Source organism: Typopeltis vanoorti, chromosome 22 (genome assembly GCF_054136105.1).
Source record: "Typopeltis vanoorti isolate ZY-2024b chromosome 22, IOZ_Tvanoo_1.0, whole genome shotgun sequence".
Taxonomy (NCBI): domain Eukaryota; kingdom Metazoa; phylum Arthropoda; class Arachnida; order Uropygi; family Thelyphonidae; genus Typopeltis; species Typopeltis vanoorti.
This window is the reverse complement of record NC_143570.1, coordinates 13,962,623-13,986,230: the sequence shown is the minus strand read 5'-3', so window position 1 is coordinate 13,986,230 and position 23,608 is coordinate 13,962,623. Positions and strand designations below refer to the sequence as shown.

Sequence of the window (23,608 nt, the reverse complement as noted above, 5' to 3'; positions counted from 1 at the left end):
AATGGCATCAATGGGATAATCATATTAAATTTAAGTGAAGATATTAGAAAGAAACTTGACATTTAGCATTCTAGAATATATGAGCAGAACTCATCTAAGGTGTATTGGCCACTTAAATAGAATGGGTTAGGAAAGAGACTCAGAGGAAGATCATGATCTAGGTGGATTGATTCAGTCAGAAGCTCCTTAGAAGAATGAAATGTTAGATACATGACAATATTGGCACGCTGAAAACTAATAGACTAATTTGGAGGAAAATTTGTGATAAGAAATTAATAATAATGTAAACTTAATCATGTAGTGGTCATTGTAGCCTGAACACCCCTTGAGGAAATTGATGATGATTATTATGATTAAACTTTTATAATATAAAATTTATTTAGATTTTAATAGTATTCTTTTATTTTCAAATAAATAAAATAAAAAATAAATAAAAAAATAAATTCAAAAAATAATCTGAGTCCCCTACCTGTAACTTTTTCAGCAGTTTAGTTTTTTGTTCAATCAAATCTTGAACTTCTTTTTGATATTTCACATGTAAGGCAGTATTACCATCATATAATTTATCTGGTTCTAGATCCTTGACATATAATAATAATTATTATTATTATAAATGTACAACAACAGTATCATTCAATAAATGAATTTTCTAATTTTTTTTTCCCCTGCTCTTATAACTTCTATTTGGACAATGCTGAAATGTAAGCATTTACTGCCCCAATTGTGAAGTAACTTATTATTATTATCCTAAGACCTCATGGAATCACAGACTCATTTAGGAGGTCCCTATTTACTGATAATGATGGAATGCATAAATGCTAATGCACACATTGTTTATGAGCATAAATAATGATTCCAATGAATAATCAAATACAAGTACACCAAAATCAATGCAGTGACACAGTAAATGATGGTTGTTGAAAGTTTTTTATTTTATAGTAAATAATGGTATTAACTCACAATATTATATAAGAACAAAATAAACTAATAAAATTTGTTAAGCTGCTGGTTTCAAAGCAGCATCCTCACCGCAAGAAAGTACTTAACTCAAACAGAAGACACCACAACCAAGTAAACAGTAAACATAATTCAAATCATAAAGGATAAAAGAAAGAAAAATTCTACCATTTGTTCTAGAACTAGATACAGATGTAGCCTAGGACTATTGAGCTGAAGATAGGTAGAGAATAGAGACTCCCAAATTTTTGGTAAATAAATATATGGTACTGTACTTCAGCGCCTGGATCTATGTTTGTTGGTTAATGAGTTTCATCAGGCTAACTGAATAGTCTTTCCTCTCTCTCTTCTTTCATTATATATTTATTCAACATCAATAGCTCTTATCATAAGGTTTCCACTTACATGCAATCGTTGCAACAACTGAAGCATAAAAACTCAAGGTTGATTTTCTAAATCCAATGTTATATTTATATAACAACTAATTGGTTAAGTGAGATTATGTTACCTGATATGTTGTTCTAATTATTCTTAGTTATTAGCAAAGCAATTACTGAGTAGAATTTATGGAGATGAAAACATGTTGGAGCAATTACTTTACTTACAATTAAGAAAATCACACTTGATGTTTCGACGTCTCTATATCAATGTCATCATCAGCAAAGCATATATATATACATATATGATAAAGAAGACACAAGGTACATGACACTACACATAAGTATGCTATATCTGCTTTGTTAATCTTTTACACTAGCCCGACCTATGGTGAGAAAAAATAAATAAAATAAATAATTAAATAAAAGAAAATAAAAATTTTATATATAATAAGTATAATAACATACAGAGTATAAAAAATAGATAAAAATTTACTGTGGAACCACATCAAATGCCTACACCACATCTCTGTAATGCACCAAAACCAGGATTGAAAGAAAATTCAAGGAAGCCTGCGAAATGTTGATTGATCATCCTAATCTCAACAAGAATGATGAATTAGTAATTACAAGAGTCTAGAAGATCCATCTGCAATGTACGAGAACCTTTCAATGGTCTGAAAGGTTCTCGGCCTAACAATGAAAAATGAATTTATAATTTCAAAATTATTTTTATTTTTCAAAATAATCTCCCTTAAGACTAATACATTTAATCGAGCGATGCTCCAGCGCCATTATTCCATCCCTGTAGTGGTTCTCGGTAAGATCTGCAAAATCCCCCTCTACAGCTGCAATGCAATCGCCTCTTGGTTCGAAGAAAAATGCTGACCAGCGAGAAATAGTTTTAGTTTTGGGAAGAGACATAAGTCAGAGGGAGCCAAATCCTGAGAATAGGGTGGATGTTCCAACAATTCATAGTGCAGATCCCTTAATTTTCACATTGCTAAAACACCTTTGTGGGCAGGTGCATTGTCCTGATGAAAGATGATTTTTTTCTTCTGCAAACCGGGTCTTTTCTCATGAATTTTTTCATCTAGTCTGGTTAAAAGATCAGAATAATATTCCCCAGTTATTGTTTTGCCCTTTTCAAGATAATTAATAAACAAAATGCCCTGAGCATCCCAAAACACTGATGCCATGACTTTTCCTGCTGATGGAACCAACTTTTTCTTCTTCGGCGCTGAACAACCGACTTCTGTCCATTGTTTTGACTGCTGTTTGATTCTGGTGTTTAATGGTGAATCTACATCTCATCTATAGTAATAAATCAGTGCATAAATTCAGTTTTATTCTTGTTAAAACGCTCCAAGCACTGCTCAGAGATTTTCATGCGAGTGCGTTTTTGATCTGCTGTGAGCAAGTACGGTACCCATCTTGCATAAAGCTTTTTCATTTGCAATTCTTCATGCAAAATACATCCTACACGTTCTTTTGAAATGCCTATAGTGTTATTAAACCACTTAAGGAATTGAACAACGTAGTTAAGGATATAAATTAAATTAAACTTTAATAAATATTTTCCGATATTTCGGCAACGTCACGTTGCCATCTTCTAAAGGAACTTACAAAAAAGTTACGTGCACGTAGGCACTACAACACAGAAACTGGGAATGAAGAGATGAAGCTATTGTTCTCCTAACAGTCCTAATGGTGTCCTCTAGCGGGCTAAGTAGGTGTTCTTGGCCGCTGGGCTGAAGGTCTGCTGATGTAGGCCTCCCAAATTTGGGGCAGTCGCATACAACCAAATTTGTTGAGGTTTGGAGAATTTCTTAGGGCTGAGGCTGATTCCATAAAGAGTCTTTCAAATTTGTATTTGCTACGGTGTATCACTGTAGCTTTCTTCCACAGTATTCTGTGGCATGTATCCAGAGCATGGTCCGCAAGCCCAGAATGACTGTATTTCTGAAGACTGTATTTCTGAAAACAGATGTAATCCTTGTGTTCCGAAATTCTGATATTCGCTGTCCTGCCTGTTTGGCCAAAGTAAGACAGTTTACAACTGCAAGGGACCTGGTAAACACCAGGTAGGTCTAGGGGAAGTGGTTGGTCTTTAGTGGAGCGGATAGGGGATGCCAATTTTCTGTAAGGTTTGTAACAGGAGGTCAGGTCATGTTTTTTTAAGATTTTGGTAATCTTTTCCGAGGTGCCTCGGATGTAGGGAATGGTGATGGATTTAGAGTAATCCTTGTTGTGGAGGGGGGGAGGGGATCTGTGGTTTGTAGGTTCTAATATTTTTTGGATTTTTTTGGGGGGGTAGCCATTGGCTGAGAAAGTGTTGAGGATGTGATTTAGTTCAGTATTTAGGGCCAAGTCGTTTGAACAGATTACTCGGAAAAGATTACCAAAATCTTATAAAAACATGACCTGACCTCCTGTTACAAACCTTACAGAAAATTGGCATCCCTTATCCGCTCCACTAAAGACCAACCACTTCCCCTAGACCTACCTGGTGTTTACCAGGTCCCTTGCAGTTGTAAACTGTCTTACTTTGGCCAAACAGGCAGGACAGTGAATATCAGAATTTCGGAACACAAGGACTACATCCGTTTTCACAAATACAGCCATTCTGGTCTTGCAGACCATGCCCTGGATACACGCCACAGAATACAGTGGAAGAAAGCTATAGCAATACACCGTAGCAAATACAAATTTGAAAGACTCTTTATGGAATCAGTCTCAGCCCTAAGAAATTCTCCAAACCTCAACAAATTTGGTTGTATGCGACTGCCCCAAATTTGGGAAGCCTACATCAGCAGACCTTCAGCCCAACGGCCAAGAACACCTACTTAGCCTGCTAGAGGGCACCATCAGGACTGTTAGGAGAACAATAGCTTCATCTCTTCATTCCCAGTTTCTGTGTTGTAGTGCCTACGTGCAAGTAACTTTTTTGTAAGTTCCTTTACAAGATGGCAACGTGACGTTGCCGAAATATCGGAAAATATTTATTAAAGTTTAATTTAATTTATATCCTTAACTACGTTGTTCAATTCCTTAAGTGGTTTAATAATGCATAACCAACGTATAAGCCTGTCTACGAGAGCCTACAGTGTTAGCAATTTCACGCACTTTGACTCACCAGTCATCCAATATCATATCGTGCACTCGATCAATGATTTCTGGTGGCATTACACTTTTTGGATGCCTTTCATGTGGTTCATCTTCAAGGCTGGTATGGCCACATTTAAACTTGGCAGCCCATTTCTTAATTGTCGAAAATGAAGGAGACGTGTGCCTGTAAACTTTTATGAACTTTAAATGAATTTCTTTTGCCGTTAATCCTTCTTTTACAAAGAATTTTATAACCACACAATACTCAATTTTATCCACTTCAAGGGATACAGATGACACTTTTGCTCCAGACAGCTGTATAAAACAAGCTACTTGATAGAATGACTTGCAATTTCACATGGATGCTTATGACAGACCAAATTAGAAAAAAAAAATCGTGCCGATAGTGTTGCCATCTATGGTCAAGGCCAAGAACCTTTCAAACCACTCTCGTATATAGAATCCAGAAAATGATGGCAAATCTACAACACAAGAAAACCTTAAGATAACAGGACTGTAGATATGCATTTGATATAGTCCCACAATAAATTTTTATTTATTTATTTATCCTCTATATATTATTATACTTATTATATATAAACTTATTTTATTTAATTATTTATTTTATTTTATCTTATTTATTTTTTCTCACCATAGGTCAGGTTAGTATAAAAGATTCACAAAGCAGATATTATTATTATTGTATGGACACCTCCAGGGAGTTCGAAGACCCATCATGGGAGACCGAAACTATCCCTCTTCTTGAACCAATTAACATATAAAGCACTCACAACTGACTTTCCAAGCAAAAAGTCTAGTCCTCACACCTCTACTAGCCATACCTTTATTAAATTTCCACGGATGACCCCTTGTTCCGGCCCCTCCAGCCAATTGTGAAATATTAGCTGCATCAATCCTATAAAATCCTTTAAGCAAGTTAAATGTTTCTATCATATTCCCTCTTTTCTCCTATCATCCAACTTCTGCAGTCCACACACCCTCAATCTATTTGCAATGGGAACATTCCACAGACCATTCACCATCTTGGTCACTCACCACTGAATCTTCTCCACCACTTCCTCATCCCCAAGAAACCCAGGAGGCCAGACTTGAGCAGAGTAATCCAGATGTGGACATATCAAGGCCTTATAAAGAGAAATAGCAACTTGTCTTATCTCTACTTGTTAATGTGTTCTAAAATAGCCAAGTAATCTTATGGGCTACCTTAGCAATGTCCTCTAAACTTTAACTCTCTGTCTACCACCACTCCTAAATCTTTAGCTTCACCTATTTCCTGGAGTACAGTGCCTTAATGTTATATACAGCTTATAATCTATTTCTACCAAAATGCATAACTTAACATTTCTCTACATTAAACTAACACCCATTATCATTTGCCCATACTGACAGCCTATTTAAATCATCCTGCAAGCTCTCCACATCACCTTGATTAACTATTACTCTACCTAATTTTGCATCGTCAGCAAACAACTAAATATTTTCTATATCATTAGTGTACAAATTAAACAGCAAAGGCTCCAGCACCGAACCTTGTAGCACACCACTAGTCACATGTTTTTGCCTCAATTCTGCCCCTCCATATACCACTTTTTGATATTTGTCCACAGCCATCCACTTAACCCATGCCATATCCATCCCCATTTGTTCTAATTTCCATAACAGAGTTCCATGTGGTATTCTGTTAAATGCCTTTGAAAAATCCAGCAAAGTATGATGTAGTCATTTTCTTTATCCAACTCTGCTGTTACTCTATTATAAACAGATAGTAAATTACTAAAGCATGCCAGACCTTTCACAAAGCCATGTTTCCCCCTCATACATTATCACAGCATACTTATGTGTGGTGTCATGTACCCTTGTATCTTGTTCACATGTTTGCCTGATGATGATGACCTTGATATAGATATCGAAACAATGAGTAGCCATTTTCTTTATCCAACTCTGCTGTTACTCTATTATAAACAGATAGTAAATTACTAAGGCATGCTCGACCTTTGATAGTCTCCAATGTCTAAAATTTTGACGCCTGTCAAAATTTTAGACACGTGCAACGCGTAGTTCTCATTTTGCAAACATTTAAAATGATCATGTTCACATTTTTCATAAAAATAGAGAAAAACGAGTTTCATGCAGTGATAAAAACACTTTTATTTGAAGAAGTGGACGACCATGCAGATAAAGACGAGTTAGATGCAGTTCATAAGCACTCTGCACCAGCATTAAAGACTATTTATTTTTGGATAAATGAGTTTAAATGTGGTCGTAAGTCCATCGAAGAGAAGCACGCTCTGGATGCTCAACTGTGGTCACTACAAAGGAAATGATTACAAAATTCAGGGTATTGTTATTATGGAAGACTGCCGAGTGAAAGTGCATGCCATTGTTAAGATTGTAGGCATCTCAAATGAATGGGTATATAATATCCTGCACGAAAAATTGCACATGAAAAATTCCACGATGGGTGCTGCAATTGCTGACTGTTGATCAAAAAAGAAAGCGAAAAGACATTTCAACATAGTGTTTAGCGATATTTAATCGCAATTCACAAGATTTTTTGCGTTGATTCGTGATTGAAGATGAAACTTGGATCCATTACTACACACCTGAGTCAAAGCAGCAGTCAAAACAGTGGACAATGCCCGGCAAAAGAGCACCGTAAAAAGTGAAAACCGTTTTGTCAGCTGGGAAGGTGATGGCCACTGTTTTTTGGGATTCCCAAGGAATTATCATGATAGACTATTTGGAAAAGGGTAAGACAATAACAGGGGGTCTATTATGCGTCATTGTTGGACCGTTTAAAAGAAGAACTGAAGAAAAAATGGCCAAGATTGGTGCACAAAAAAGTGCTCTTTCATCAAGACAATGAATCGTACAACACATCAGCTGTCGCAATGGCAAAACTGCACAAAGTGAGGTGAGGTTTGAATTGGTTCCACATCCACATTATTCTCCAGACTTGCACCCTTGTGACGTCTTCTTGTTCCCAAACTTAAAAATTTGGCTTGGTGGGAAAAAATTTTCTTTGAACAAGGATGTCATCAAGGCTGTCAATGACTATTTTGCACAATTTGACAAATCCTACTTTTTAGATGGGATGAAAAAATTGGAAGCTCGCTGGACCAAATGTGTAGACCTTGATAGAGACTATGTTGAGAAATAAAGGTGATTTTTTCCAAAAAAATTTGTTTAACTTATTTTTTTATCAAACATTTCAAACAGCCCTCGTATATGTTTGCTGATAATGACCTTGATATAGAAATCGAAACAACGAGTTTTCTTATTCATAAGTAAAGTAATTGTTCCAACATGTGTGTTTTTGTCTTCATAAATTCTACACAGTGATGCTGACTAGTGTGTAACCTTGAAAGAAAGCATCTATAGTAAAGGCAGATGATAGAAACCACATAATCATATATGTGGTTTCACAGTTAAACAGTGAGACCATCACTGTTTAACTGCAGGTCTAAAGTGGTTTGAAAAGAGTTTTGTTTTTGGTCTCAAAACACTTCAAGCTCACTCATAATGTTAAATATGCAACAAGACTGCAAATGAACGGATTTCCATAAATCGACACATCTGTTAAAAAGTAAAAACTGTGGAAGCAATTTTTATCAATTTGTTCAGTTTGCAAACAGCATAGAACACAATCATCATCATCAGTGGTTCCAACAATACAGAAAATCAGAGCATTTGAAATGAAATGCTTAAGAAAAATAAATAAGACTCACTGGTCAGAACACAAAACAGATGAGCAAGTAAAACACGAATTAAACGATAGAGAAAATATCATGGCAATAATTCTTAATCGGGTATTAAGATAGTTTGGACACATCCAGAAAATGTCTGATTATAACACAATCATCATCTTCTGATGATGATTGTGTTCTATGCTTCTTCTTTCTCACCTGACCATAGGGGACTCAATCCATCATCTGATGGATTGAGTCCCCTATGGTCTCATAGGGGACTCAGAAAGAAGAAGAATCCATAACAGAGCAGTCTGTGATAATATTTAAATGCTACCTCAGACTGTCCAAAATCCTAAATGCTATAACTTGAACATATCAAAAATGAATCAAAGTCATTTCAGTGTATCGAAGATACACTGAAATGACTATTCTCTGAATGAGTTAGTTATTGCTCTGGGAGAAAGGAGTAGACAAAGTTCTTGGGTTTAAAGACAATAAACTTGTCAAAAGTTTGTATTGCACAGACAGTTGAAGTCATTAAGGCCTATATCATCTAGTATTAAATTTTGTTATTCTCTTCATGTCCCAATACATGTAAAAGACAATGTATATATAAATCATGCAAAGCATGTTTATGTTGTATACATACCTTGACTTGGTTTGTTTTCTGAAGTGTTATCTGCTCTTTTAAAAGAGAAATTTGATTTCTAGCTGCTTCTAGCTCCTTCTGCAAAGCAATTACTTTGAGTCGTCGTGAACGCAAGCTGAGAAGTGCTCTTTCAAGTTCAGCTTGTAAGTTGGTCACTAAGTCTTCAGGGGATTCATAAGTTCTGAAAAATGAAATATGTTATTCATATTTCTCATTTCCTTAGAAGGAAGATAAGTTAATCATGTACAAGGAAAAATCTGATAAACAAAATATATAATTAAAGCAGAAAAAAGGTGTATTTATTTTTCAAAAAAATCATACGCTAACCACTCGGCCAGCCTGCTGGCAAAGTGGTTAGCATATCTGCTCTCTAGTCAAAAGGCTGCAGGTTTCAATCCTGTCGTGGGCATGGATGTTTGCGATTGTCTTTGGAAATACTAGTGGTGGTGGTCGGCGGTAGATGGGATTGGTGTAGTTGCAGTCAATTGGTGGATTGCACAGCAGAGGCAGAGTTGTGGAGCAGTGCCCTCCCTTGATGAGTCTTTGGACTCCCTGGAGGTGTCTAATAATAATAATAAATCACTTTTAGAAATTAGGGTGATTTTCTGGTGATCTAGGATTTTCAACATAGATCAACATGATGAAGAAAAGGAGAGAAAAAATCTGCATTCAGATCTAGAATCTATTTTCTGGAGTGGTAAACTGAATTTAATTATGAAGAGAAATACAGAACACCTCATATTTAGAGTTTTTTTCCAGGCTCTAACAAATACAAGTGCAGATTATTCAGATCTCCAGTTCAGATGTGATTTCTCTTCTCAGGCTGACTTATACTCAAACCTTTCCTGCACATTAGCAACTTCCTTAAGCTTCCAAAAAACTTGGTTTTCTGGAGGATAATCATTTCTCACCTGTACAACATTTATCACTATATAAATCCCAGATTCATTCATTACAATACTGTTTTATATCTGAAGTGGTACATCAAAAAAACTTTCCTACAAATACTTGATTCTATCCAGATGAGAACAGTCCACTTAATGGATGACTCCTTACACTCACTTTCTCACAGATGTTCTGTTACTGCATTATGCCTTTTCTACAGGTATTTTCATGAATACTGCTCCACTGAACTGGCTACAATCATTCTTATACTTTCCTTTAAGCAAGTAAAAATGCAAACTGAACAAGTTATGTTCAGTGTATGAATATAACTGGACTGTGTATGAACACCATTCATACACAGTCCAGCTTTAAATTTACTGAACTAACCAACCAACTTCTCATCCTCCTCTTTCATTCCATCTACATTAGCTCTTTATAACAGCCTTTTCTATAATGTCTCCCAGCTGCTCAAGAAATACATTGACAAATTCCTTATTTACTCCTTAACAACTTGCCCACATATGACACTCATGTTATACGTATTGTAATCTTTTATGCATAGAGGACTGAGATATATATATATATAAAACTAAGGAAACAAATGCATAATGATAAAAATAATAAAAATACAGATCAAATGCAGTTGTATGTGTATCATAAATGCAGAATGGTTCACAAGTCTGAAATATTTCATGTTAATTAATACATATTAATTAATTTGATATTTCTTATTAATATATTTTATATTTATTCATATTACTTACTTTTATATTAATTAATATATATTAATTACTTTTGTGTACATAGTTGTATATATTACATAGATGCATTTATTAATCTAGTGTAAATACAGTACTTGAAAACTTCATTACTCTGGATTTAGAGAAAGACGTTGGAAGTCAGTCGTGAAGATACACTTGAATAAAGGATTAAACTAAATTTATTATAGTCTAACCAGGAAAAAAACTTCCAACATCTTTCTCTAAATCCAGAGTAATTTAATAAGGTGAGACCACCACCTCTGGGTCTGGCTCCCACTGACGAGACCTCAATAAAGATCAAAACCGGTCTGGGTAGTGGCCCTTCCCTTAATACATAGCATTTTACATGTCCGCAAGGAGATGTGCTTTGCATTATGAGAGATACTAAGACAAGTAGTGATGAGAGCTTCGTTCACCTTTACCACGAGTTGCCTCAGTCCTGAAGATACTTCAGGTGGAAACTTTGTTTGCTTACACTTGGATAAAGGATTAAACTAAATTTATTATAGTCTAACCAAGTAGGAAAAAACTTCCAGATGCTAAGTTTTTTCGTGTCTCGTGTATCTGTTCCCTTAACAATGCTTTTTCCAACTGGGCATAGATACGGAGCACTTCAGCTGATGTAAACTTCTTTTTTAGTTTAATGCAGTTGGGTATTAAGATGCTGTCTCTACATCGTTTCAGAAAGGCTAGTTGATTAATTAACAAGGAAACACGTATCTTTAGCTTACCGTAGAGGCTGCACTGCTTGTGGGTCAAATCTCAATGGATTATGATGACTTTCTTTCTTTTAAGGTTACATGGTGATCAGCATTCATATTTACAAATTTAGGGATACAAAACACCTAAGTTGAAATGATTATTTTAATTATTATTAATAAAATAACAAATGACGTTTCGACCCATGTATTGAGGTCATCATCAGAAAGATACATGTGTATACGAAAACAGGCTACATGCTCTTGCACTCTACAAAGGTAAATTGAATCTACGTTGTTAATTGATCTTTTACTTAGCCTGACCCTCTAGTGGTAAAAAAAAAACATTAACTTTTTTTTTTATTTTAAACATTCAATAGCAACCTGAACTGTACAAATCCAGCAGAAAATCTTAGGAGAGGACTTCAGCAGGGTTTATTGTAGGTTTTTTTTCTTTTCACCTAAACCCAAATTGGCAAATAGGAAACTTCAGGTCAGCTTTAACAACACAATGCTGCAGCACCAAGATTTCCCTAAATATCTGGATGTTACCCTGGACAGAACACTATCTTTCAAAAGACATCTGGAGAATCTCTCTTTAAAGATCAGAACCCGTAATAACATCATACAAAAACTGTGTGGTTCTACATGGGGTTCTTCTGCTATTACACTGCGATACTCCACATTGGCCTTAGTCTACTCTGTGGCAGAATATTGTTCACCAGTATGGCTAAACAGTCCTCATATCAAGAAAATCAACACACAAATAAATGCAGCGATGAGGACAATAACAGGTTGTGTCAAATCAAATTTGAACAGGCTTGGTGCATTAGGCACTTAGAAAGTCTGATTTAGATTTGCTGATTTTTATTTTATACATTTATTTATTTTTATTTAATTATTATTTTTTTTTTGCAGTTTTCATGGGCTGCAGCATAAGCTAAGTGAGAGACTGAACTTTAAAATAAGCCACTAAGTATATATGGTATGTTCAGTTTGGAGTGCTTTGGCACATTGTTTGAAAACATGGCTTGGATAAGTGTCAGGAATTTCAGTGGAATAAAATAAGGACACTAATCCCAGCAAGAATAATTTCAGTCATTAGATTGGAACAAACAATTGGATCAGTACAGAAGAAGCAATAACCAGACCATGGAAAAAAGGCAGAGAAATTCTGAAAGTCATCCCAATGAGAACCACCGTATTGCCATAGGATATAAGGCTTGGGCAGAAGGATGAATTGTAGAAAAAGAAACATGGAGAAAGTTGTGATCAATGTTGCCAAGAGGAGAACTAATATCAGTGGTATTGAAGAGGGAGCCGATTAAGGAAAAGTCCAAAGTATTTGGAGAAGGATGGGGATTATCTGGAATTCTAGTAGGTTAGCAATTTGCGTTACATAATTACTGATAGCAAACAATTTATTTGTCTTCCAGCTTAGTTGAAGTTAGAGAAGGAGAGCCAGTTAGAGCTGTGGATGCTGAAATCTCAAAGGAAGATTATCTCACTGTTTAAGTAGATAATCAGAGATAAATAACCAAAAAAGGTGAGTAACAAAATAATCATGGAGTTTAGCCTTATACATTGATTCTCCAGCATGTTGTTTAAGGATATTAACTACATAGACTAGATAATAACTAAAAACATTTAATTATTATTTCCTATATTTCGGTATGAACATACTAACAGAGCGCCTCAAGGGGCATATGGAGACACATCTTCCAGATGAGCAAACTGGATTTCGACAAGATTGAAAAACAGTGCAACAAATACTTGCACTAAGACTAATAGCAGAGAAAGCTTGAAGAAAGAAAAAGATATATTGCTGTTTCATGGACTTCCAAAAAGCATTTGATAATATTGACCAAAATATAACATAGGCTGTCTTGGAATCCTATGGTGTAGACAATAAATTGATCTGCCTGCTGAAAGATATAAACAGCCAAGCACAAGCAAAAATCAGAATAGCAGGTGAGACTGGAGATTGGTTTGCCACTAGTCAAGGCACAAGACAAGGGGACCCAATATCACCAATCATCTTTATCACACCTGGGAAGAACACTAGATAAGATTAAAGAAGGTGGAGGCATTTCAATGAACGGCATGAGAATAAACTACCTCTGCTCTGCAGATCGTCGTGATTGAAGAAGGCGCAGAAAGGCTGGAACAGACATTGCAAACACTATACACGAAGGAAAAAGATATGGACTAAATGTCAACTTTTAGAAAAACTAAAACAATGATATTCGGACAATTACTGAACACAGTTACGATAGACAGATTACAACTGGAAAATGTGGAACACTTCACATATCTTGGATGCCACATGACGCATGACTTGGACCCCCAAAAAGAGAGAAAAATTAGAATAGCCAGAGCAACAACTATTTTAAAAGCCATGAACAAAATATGGAAGAGCTGAGCTATAAAGATTCAAACTAAACTGCGCATTGTAGAAACCTATATCTTCAGCAGCATGCTCTATGGATGCGAGGCCTGGGTACTCCTGAGAGAATCTGAAAGGAGGATATTGGCATTTGAGAGGAAGTGCTATAGAAAGATCTTGAGAATAAGCTGGATACAGAAAGTGAACAATGAGGAAATCTACAGACAAATATAACCAAAAGAAAACCTGATCCAGAAAATAATCAAAAGGAAACTACATTTATTTGGCCATACATATAGAATGAATGATGAGAAAAAATTAAAAACGTTGCTGTTTGGAATGATTGGAGGAAAGAACAAATATAACCAAACAAATAGAATGGGGCGATGACATCATCAATTGGTGCGGAAACTCTATACACAAATCGAGTCATCTTGCACAAAACAGAATGCAATGGAAGAATCATATCAAGATGGCAGCAGACACCTACGGGCATTGGACCCATGGTTGTTGAAGATGATATTTCGGTAAAGTTAAATCGGCATCTTCAGGGATTAATACACTGGTATTAAACATGTTCACACAGGCACACTTCAGTAACAAAGATGGAACAGGAGAGATATAGAAAGATCTAAAGTCCTATAATTATGTCACCTATTGGTTTTGGTTGGGTGTTCTTGGCTGTTGGGCTGTCTGTCTGCCGATGTGGGTTTCCCATATGAGAGGCAGCTTGATACAACCATATTTGTTTAGGCTGAGATAGCTGGTAAGTGCTGCAGCAAATTCGAGGAAAAGCCTCACGAATTTAAATTTGCTTCAGTGGAGTAAGGTGGCTTTTTCCCCAATGGATTCTGTGCTAAGTATTCAGGGTATGGTCTACTAATCCTGAGCAGCCATAGTGGTGGAAAAGGATGTAATCCTGGTGTTTTGATATACAGATGTTGGCAGTCCTACCTGTCTGAGCATAGTATGAATGATTGCGGCTGCAGGGTACCTGCAACCTCTGGGTAAATCCAGAGGTTGCAGCTCCACCTCTGGAGATCTGGATACTGCACTGCACTCAACACACAACTCATCCATATAAAAAACACCTTTTTTGGCTAATGGCTACACCTCCCACCAAGTAAAAAGAATTTTAACACCACGTATGCCCCCGCCCCCTCGAAACATAGATTACAGCAAATCCATCACCATTCCCCATATTTATGGCATCTCATAAAATGTGGCCAAGCTCTTAAAAAAACACAATCTTGTGACCACTTATAAACTGCACAAAAAGACCAGCTGCAACCTCTGGATTTCACAATTTTTCAAAAAATCACAATTCATCGAACATACAATTCACTGAATGAACTTTTCATCAAAAAATTAATTATATGGCAATTTTATGAAAATAGGGATCAGTCTGAGAACTATAATAAAATGTATTTATAACAAATAAACAACAGCATTTTTTTAATATACAGCTGATAAATAGTTTGTTCTGCATAACATGCAACTAAAGAAATATTAACATTAATGTCATTCTTATAATTATAAGAATATATAATACTACTCAACTAATCAACAAATAATTATAATTATTTGTCGATAGTTGGATACATCGGCCATTGCACCATGTGCAATGGGATTACCATACGTTCTTTCCATTCTTGAAGAATCTTCCCTGTTCTGAGGCTCAAATTATATAGCATGGTCAAAGGACTAGCCAGTTCAGCTGAACACTCTATTAGCATCCATGCTGATCCCATCAGTCTCTATTGCTGATTCAATTTGTGCAACAGCTCTAATATCTCCCCCTCATGCACCTAAGTTTCTTCATCCAGTGAAGAAGTAGCAGCAAACTACCTCTTCACTGGATGAAGAGGTAACTTCCTTGTTGAATGGCAGGCAAATCCTCGATTAACGCAGTTAATTAATCCCTCGATGTTACCGCGTATATCAAAATCACACTAATCAAATCTAATAATCAATGGTAAAAACCACAATTTGTCCATGATCGATTACTGTATTAATAATTCGTTTTAAATGGTACTCTTTTAGGAAAGATAAAAAATGAATACAAAGTAAATGTTTAATAAATACTTGTACCTACATTATTTACTGCAATTTTTTATCAAAAGAAGTTATCAAGAGTCATTTGAACAGTTTTAGTTTTTTCCTTATCGGCATAAATTCTATGATAACAAGCAAAATGATTCTCCAGACCTCGGAAACAAGCCATAAAACATAAAGAAAAAATACCGCAAATATAATACATGATGGTAAAAATTAAGTGGACATTGAATCCAACATTATTTTATAGCTGAATATAGAAACTACAAGAGTTTCGTGCCGATTAAAAGTTTCGGCGGATGCCAGCATAAGCAACTTTATGGGCAACTCGTAGTAAAGGTGGGGTAAGCTCCAGATCACTTTCCTTAGTAATTTCCATAATGTAAAGCACATCTCCTAAAGGAGATGTATGATAAATAAGCCTTTGTCTCTCTATTTCAGTAATACGTGATGGTTTATTTATTTGCAGTTACAATCTAGAAATTATTGAACAAAGAATAAAAAAAAAGCAACAACTAAACCATACTATACTGACATCTGAGGTCGTGGTATCTCTCAGATACAATTTACTGTCAAATATCACAAACCTTCACATAACATGTGTTAAACCAAAATAACAGCAAAAAACAGTGCAGAATATCATTCGTAACATATGAATGCACAGCTACTCATGATCTCCAAGCTATACACTGAATTGTGTAAGAATATTTATATTAAACATTTTGCATGTATCTGTCAGATCAGCTGCGAGCTCTGCAGGGTTAAAGGCACGTTAATCAAAACTCTTGCCACGTATATCAAGGGATTGCCACAATTAATTTCTCCGCGTTAAGCAAGGGATACCTGTACTTCTTTGCCCCGGTCACTACTGCCCGCATAAAACATCTTATAGATATTATTTAGAAATATCTCAGTTCTTTTAGTTTTCATCACAACAAAAGCAGTTATAATAACACGGTATTATAATTAGTTTTCACTATAGCAACACAACTATAACAAAATAATCAAAACGTCCTAACTACAAATCCATTAGATATCATGCTAATATGCTAAAATCACTAAACAAACTATCTACTGGAAATAAACTATTCTTGAGATCCCCCAGGAGTTTGCTTTAGTGAGAGTCAACTGACTGAAATCGCTCTGCTAACTCCATCATCATCATCATGTACCCCCAACGAGTGTCCAGGTTACTATGACAGTTCTACATGATTAAGTTTATGCTATTATTAATCTCCCATCAAAATTTCTCCAAATTCTATTACTTAGTCTATCATTCCAATATTGCCATATCTAACATTTCATGCTTCTAAGTCATTTTTGAGTGAATTAATCCATCTAGACCTTGTGTAAAAATAATCATATTAAAAATTCTGAATATTTTTACGTATTAATTTTGCTTGTTAGTTTTTGTTTTCATACACGCAGTGTCTGCACTTGTGATGTGCTCGTTATGAAAATATTATGTTAGAAGTAATATGTAAAGAAGTAAAAATATTGAAGTACTTACTTAATTGATTATTTGTATTATTTATAAGAAAGTTTGTTGTATTTTTAAATGTTGAATTTTGTGTTTATGAAAGACTTTCTTCAGCGCTGGTGGATACAGCGAGTCAGCCATATTTTTACAATGCGTAGTTTCTGACGTTGTTGAAGTGCGCATGCTCCCGGAGTGAACTTGATGTTTGATTGACAGCTGACAAGAAAAGCGTTGCGTATCCAAGTTACAGTGGTAAACAAGAGAGCGTTTGGAAAGTTTTTTAGAACACTGGCCGAGTAATATTCAAGTTGGGAGGAACTTGATTTTTGTGTGCGGCAGTTAAAAGGAAATTTTATATAGTATTCCGAAAAAGGAATAGTGGAAATAATATGTTTCAAGAAGGAATAAGTAAAGAAGAAAAAGGAAATCTTGAAACTAAGTTTTTATAAACTGGCCGAGGGATATTCAAGTTGGGAGGAACTTGATTTTTTGTGTGCGGCAGTTAAAAGGAAATTTTATATTGTATTCCGAAAAAGGAATAGTGGAAATAATATGTTTCAAGAAGGAATAAGTACAGAAGAAAAAGGGAAATCTTGAAACTAAGTTTTTATACACTGGCCGAGGAATATTCAAGTTGGGAGGAACTTGATTTTTTGTGTGTGGCAGTAAAAAGGAAATTTCATATGTATTCCGAAAAAGGAATAGTGGAAATAATATGTTTCAAGAAGGAATAAGTAAAGAAGAAGGAAATCTTGAAACTAAGTTTTTATAAACTGGCCGAGGAATATTCAAGTTGGGAGGAACTTGATTTTTTGTATGCGGCAGTCAAAAGGAAATTTCATATTGTATTCCGAAAAAGGAATAGTGGAAATAATATGTTTCAAGAAGGAATAAGTAAAGAAAAGGGAAATCTTGAAACTAAGTTTTTATAAACTGGCCAAGATATATTCAAGTAGGAAGGAACTTGATTTTGTTTTGTGTGAGGCAGTAAAAAGGAATTTTAAAGGGATCCTAAAAAATGAAGTACAGAACCTTGTAACTTCTGGAAAGAGCCTTAACAAGAAGAGAATAAGACTATGAACAATTTTTTTTGATTGTAAAAAAAAAAGGTGTTTTGTCTTAAGAGTAAGTTTATATTTTTTTAATAAGGCCTTGGATCCATATAATCTGCAATTGTAGTTATGTATTTTTACTAGAAGTGTATATATGTTGTTTTAAGTTTTATTAAATGTGTTTATTTTGTACTTGGTACTGAGTCAATGATTAGTTGGATTCTGAAAGAGTGAGTTAAAGTCATTGCACCAATTGGAGTGAACTCTTTGTGCAAATATAATAACATATAGGGACACTCGGAGTCAAAAATAAAAATAATTGTTAGTAAATGAAATATTATTTATAATACACATTATAAATAACTAATGGTGCAGCCTATATAGGATAAATCATTAAATATTAACAATGGCGCAGCCGAGAGGATAAATTCATTAAATATTAACAATGGCGCAGTCGACGACAGGATAATTGGTTATGACTAAACTATTTTAGAATCCAAAAGGCAAATCTTGACTCAAATCAAAAAAAAAATGGCTACAGAAAATAGTAATATTAGTAGTAAAGTTCCTTCAGTTAATGATGAAGAATTTTTTAGGTTAATAAATCCAACCTTAGTAATACCTTCTTTCTCAGGTGATAGTAGTGAAAGCATAGAAACATTTTTTAGGTATGCAGAAAAAATTAAAGATTTAGGAAATTGGTCAGATTTTCACTTGTTAATTATACTTCGTAATAAATTGTTGGGAAAAGCCAAAACATTCTTAAATACATCTCCTTTACTAAGAGATACTGACAATTATGCAAACTTTAAAAGATTGCTAATATCAGAATTTTCAAATGTAAGAGAATTAGGGCCTAACATTTGGAAGATTCAACAGTGTATCCAAGGTAATAAGGAATCTGTTTCTGAATATTATCATAGATTGTGGACCATTGCTCATGGATTTAATATTTCATCTGAAGAGAAATCCTCTTTAGAATGGTTGCTCTTCAATCAGTTTAGGCTTGGCCTCAAGGATAATTTAAAAGAAACAGCGTATAAGAAAAAAGTTAGAAACCTTGAACAATGTTTTGAGCTTGTTAAAGAAAAGGAAGAAAGATTAAGAGATATATTTCATTCCTCAAGCAATAAGCAAGTAAATTGTTTTCAGCATAATCAAACTCATTCTTCTAGCATTGTGGGTACTGATAAAATGAGAGAAGAAAAGCTTCAAAAGGGTAAAGCTGAAAATAAAAACAAAAAGTCTAAGGAAACTTCTGTGAATTTTACTAAGGATATTCCAGAATCTGATTCCAGGGTAAAATTACATGATTTGGAAAAATATGAGGAACTGAAAACATTTCTGAGTGAAGAAATAGAAAGACAACAGAGACCCATAATACAAGGACAAGAACTTCTGTTTAAGATGATGTCGGATTTAACATTATCGAAAAATCTTAGAGATAATCAATCTTTTTCTTGTAAATCTGATAGCATTAATAGGAATAAAGCATCTCATAGAAGATACATTCCAAAATGTTTTAGATGCAATAAACAGGGTCATTTTGCTAAAGATTGTTATGTTAGAGATAGATCTTGTTTTCAAAATAAGAAATCAGAGAATAAAAGTAAATCTGGAATTAGTTATTATTCCAATATTATACTGGCAAGGACAGAAATGTCAAACTATTCACTAAACATGGGTAAAGCCAAAGACAGCTATAACCATAAAAGAAAGTTTGATGTAGCATTAGCTCCTTATGCTAATGAAAGTAATCCTTTAACAGTATTACAAGGATTTATTGAAGATGTACCTTGTGAAATCTTACTTGACACAGGTGCACACATTTCACTCATTTCTTATAGCTTATTTAACAAAATTAAATCTCTAATTCCAAATGATATTTCAGTTTTAAGCAATCCAATTAAGTTAAAAGGAATATTTGAATCTGAAATTTCAGCTTATAAGCAAATCAATGTCTTTATTTCAATTCCTTGTTTTCCATTAAAAATTTCTCATTCATTAATTGTTCTTCCAGAATCTTCAAATCCAAATGTACAAATAATATTTGGAATTGATTTTCTGAAACGTCATGGGTTTGTGTGTAATTTTGTTGATAATACAGTATCATTGTGTGGAGTAGAATGCTGTTTGGATAGGAAATCAGGTGACAGTGGAAAATTAGAGCAGTCTCCTGAAGTTTTTCTAGATACTAGTGAAAATGATCAAGTATTTAATATTGAAACTCTAAAGAATAAGGATCCTAGTATACAAATTTGGGAAAAGGATAAGATTATCCAAGCTCAGAAGGATGATCCCATACTAAAAACTATTTATGAAGCAGTATTGAAAGAGGAAACTCAACTAGATACATTTTTGAATCTGGAAAATTTGTATTTAGATAAAGATGGGTTACTTTTATCTAGACAAATGGAAGATGGAAAATTGAAGGTGAAAATATTGGCACCAACTGAAATGATTCCTTGGATTATGTATACTTTCCATGATTCTGACTTAGCAGGACACCAAGGGTTTTCTAGAACTTTGGGAAGAATAAAGGATCGTTACATCTGGAAAGGTATGAAGAGTGATATACTCACGTATGTCAAATCATGCCATAAGTGCCAAATAAGATCCCCTTTTAGAGGAAAAGCTCCTTTACAACTATTTCCAATTCCAACTAGACCATTTCAAGCTGTTGCTATTGATGTAGTAGGTCCTCTACCAATTACTAAAAAAGGAAATAGGTATATTCTAGTAGTCATAGACATGCTAACTAGATTTCCTGAAGCAGTATCAATGAAAGACCAATCTGCAAAAACTATTGCAAGAAAGTTTTTGAATATGATAGTTTGTAGATATGGAACTCCTCAGACCTTACTTTCAGATCAAGGAGCAAATTTCACATCTGAACTATTATTACAGTTATGTAAATTGCTTAATGTTAAGAAGATTTTTACAACACCTTATCATCCGCAATGTAATGGTATGTGTGAAAGACTAAATAGAAACATAAAGCAAATACTTTCAAAGTTGGCAAACACCAAAATGAATGATTGGGATACACATATCTCTCAAACATTATTTGCATGTAGGTCTGCTTTTCATTCTGCTATCAAGGAAAAACCATCTTTTGCATTATATGGTTTTGATCCAGTTTTTCCTAATGAACTTGTTTCAGTTATTCCAAATACAGGATACAGTGATATAAATGAATATTTAGAATTAGTAATAGATAAGTTTTCCACTACTCATAGACTAGTAGGTGAGATAAGTAAATTAAGTGCTCAGAAAACTAGACAATATATAAATCGTTTTAGAAATTATAAATCTTTTGTACCAGGTGATTTAGTATTGTTAGATGATAAATCTAGTATTAAAAGAGTTGGGAAATTAGGAAAGAAAGCCTTAGGTCCATTTAGAATTTTAGACAATTTTTCTCCTGTGAATTTTAGAATTCAAGATGTCAATAATCTTAGTAAAATTTTAAATGTACATTCTGATAGATTAAAAAGGTACTTTTTGGGGAATAAAAATTTAGTTACTTTAGGTGATAATATGAATAAAATATTGAAGGATGAATGTAGTTTTCCTAATACTAATTGTGAATCTTATTCAAAGTTAAATGATAGGAAAGGGAATAGATTTAATACTCATAATTCAAATATGCAGCGAAGGAAAAAATTAAACTTTGGTAAAGTGAACCAAAATACAAGAAATTTTAGAATTCCTAAGACACATGTTTCAGATGATGTACAATGTAAGAATAACGATAATCAAATTGATTCTAATATTGATGAAAGTATAGCGGAATTTCATAGGTTGATAAATATAGGATTAAATAAGAAAAGGGAAGTTAAAGATACCTCAAATTTAGTTAGTAAGGATAAGAAATCCCAGAAACTTATAGAATCACAAAAACCTGTAGAAAAAACTGATTCTGATAGTGATGATTCTATAGATTTAGGACATCATTCAAGTAGTTTAAATGAAGTGTTTGAAAGGTATAAAAATGAAATTTTTAAGTATACTAATTTGGAAGAAGAAAGTTCAGAATTATCTCTAGTGTCAGATGATTCTGAAACTAGTGATTCAGAAGATATACATAATGATTAGATAATTAGATTAGATTTTAAAATATAAGATCTAGAAATAAATATTAAAAGTTTGTTTAGACGTAGGTTAAATATAAAAAAATTTTTTTTTAAAAAAAATTTTTTCACAGAAAAATGAAACTGATGTAAAAATAATCATATTAAAAATTTTGAATATTTTTACGTATTAATTTTGCTTGTTAGTTTTTGTTTTCATACACGCAGTGTCTGCACTTGTGATGTGCTCGTTATGAAAATATTATGTTAGAAGTAATATGTAAAGAAGTAAAAATATTGAAGTACTTACTTAATTGATTATTTGTATTATTTATAAGAAAGTTTGTTGTATTTTTAAATGTTGAATTTTGTGTTTATGAAAGACTTTCTTCAGCGCTGGTGGATACAGCGAGTCAGCCATATTTTTACAATGCGTAGTTTCTGACGTTGTTGAAGTGCGCATGCTCCCGGAGTGAACTTGATGTTTGATTGACAGCTGACAAGAAAAGCGTTGCGTATCCAAGTTACAGTGGTAAACAAGAGAGCGTTCGGAAAGTTTTTTAGAACACTGGCCGAGTAATATTCAAGTTGGGAGGAACTTGATTTTTGTGTGCGGCAGTTAAAAGGAAATTTTATATAGTATTCCGAAAAAGGAATAGTGGAAATAATATGTTTCAAGAAGGAATAAGTAAAGAAGAAAAAGGAAATCTTGAAACTAAGTTTTTATAAACTGGCCGAGGGATATTCAAGTTGGGAGGAACTTGATTTTTTGTGTGCGGCAGTTAAAAGGAAATTTTATATTGTATTCCGAAAAAGGAATAGTGGAAATAATATGTTTCAAGAAGGAATAAGTACAGAAGAAAAAGGGAAATCTTGAAACTAAGTTTTTATACACTGGCCGAGGAATATTCAAGTTGGGAGGAACTTGATTTTTTGTGTGTGGCAGTAAAAAGGAAATTTCATATGTATTCCAAAAAAGGAATAGTGGAAATAATATGTTTCAAGAAGGAATAAGTAAAGAAGAAGGAAATCTTGAAACTAAGTTTTTATAAACTGGCCGAGGAATATTCAAGTTGGGAGGAACTTGATTTTTTGTCTGCGGCAGTCAAAAGGAAATTTCATATTGTATTCCGAAAAAGGAATAGTGGAAATAATATGTTTCAAGAAGGAATAAGTAAAGAAAAGGGAAATCTTGAAACTAAGTTTTTATAAACTGGCCAAGATATATTCAAGTTGGAAGGAACTTGATTTTTTTGTGTGCGGCAGTCAAAAGGAAATTTCATATTGTATTCCGAAAAAGGAATAGTGGAAATAATATGTTTCAAGAAGGAATAAGTAAAGAAAAGGGAAATCTTGAAACTAAGTTTTTATAAACTGGCCAAGATATATTCAAGTAGGAAGGAACTTGATTTTGTTT

At 34.0% G+C, this 23,608-nt stretch overlaps 1 protein-coding gene across 4 annotated transcripts in view; it reads right to left on the bottom strand.

Annotated features, from left to right (window-relative positions):
- asl (chromosome segregation ATPase asterless) overlaps positions 1-23,608 on the bottom strand; it is a 385,090-nt gene that overhangs the window by 148,420 nt on the left and 213,062 nt on the right. For all 4 annotated transcript variants that reach the window (XM_090412113.1, XM_090412114.1, XM_090412117.1 and 1 more), the window contains 2 exons: positions 8,802-8,982; positions 470-580 (listed from right to left, as the gene is read on the bottom strand). In XM_090412113.1, coding sequence (XP_090268239.1) covers positions 470-580; positions 8,802-8,982 — 292 coding nt within the window. The remainder of the gene's footprint in view (positions 1-469; positions 581-8,801; positions 8,983-23,608) is intronic.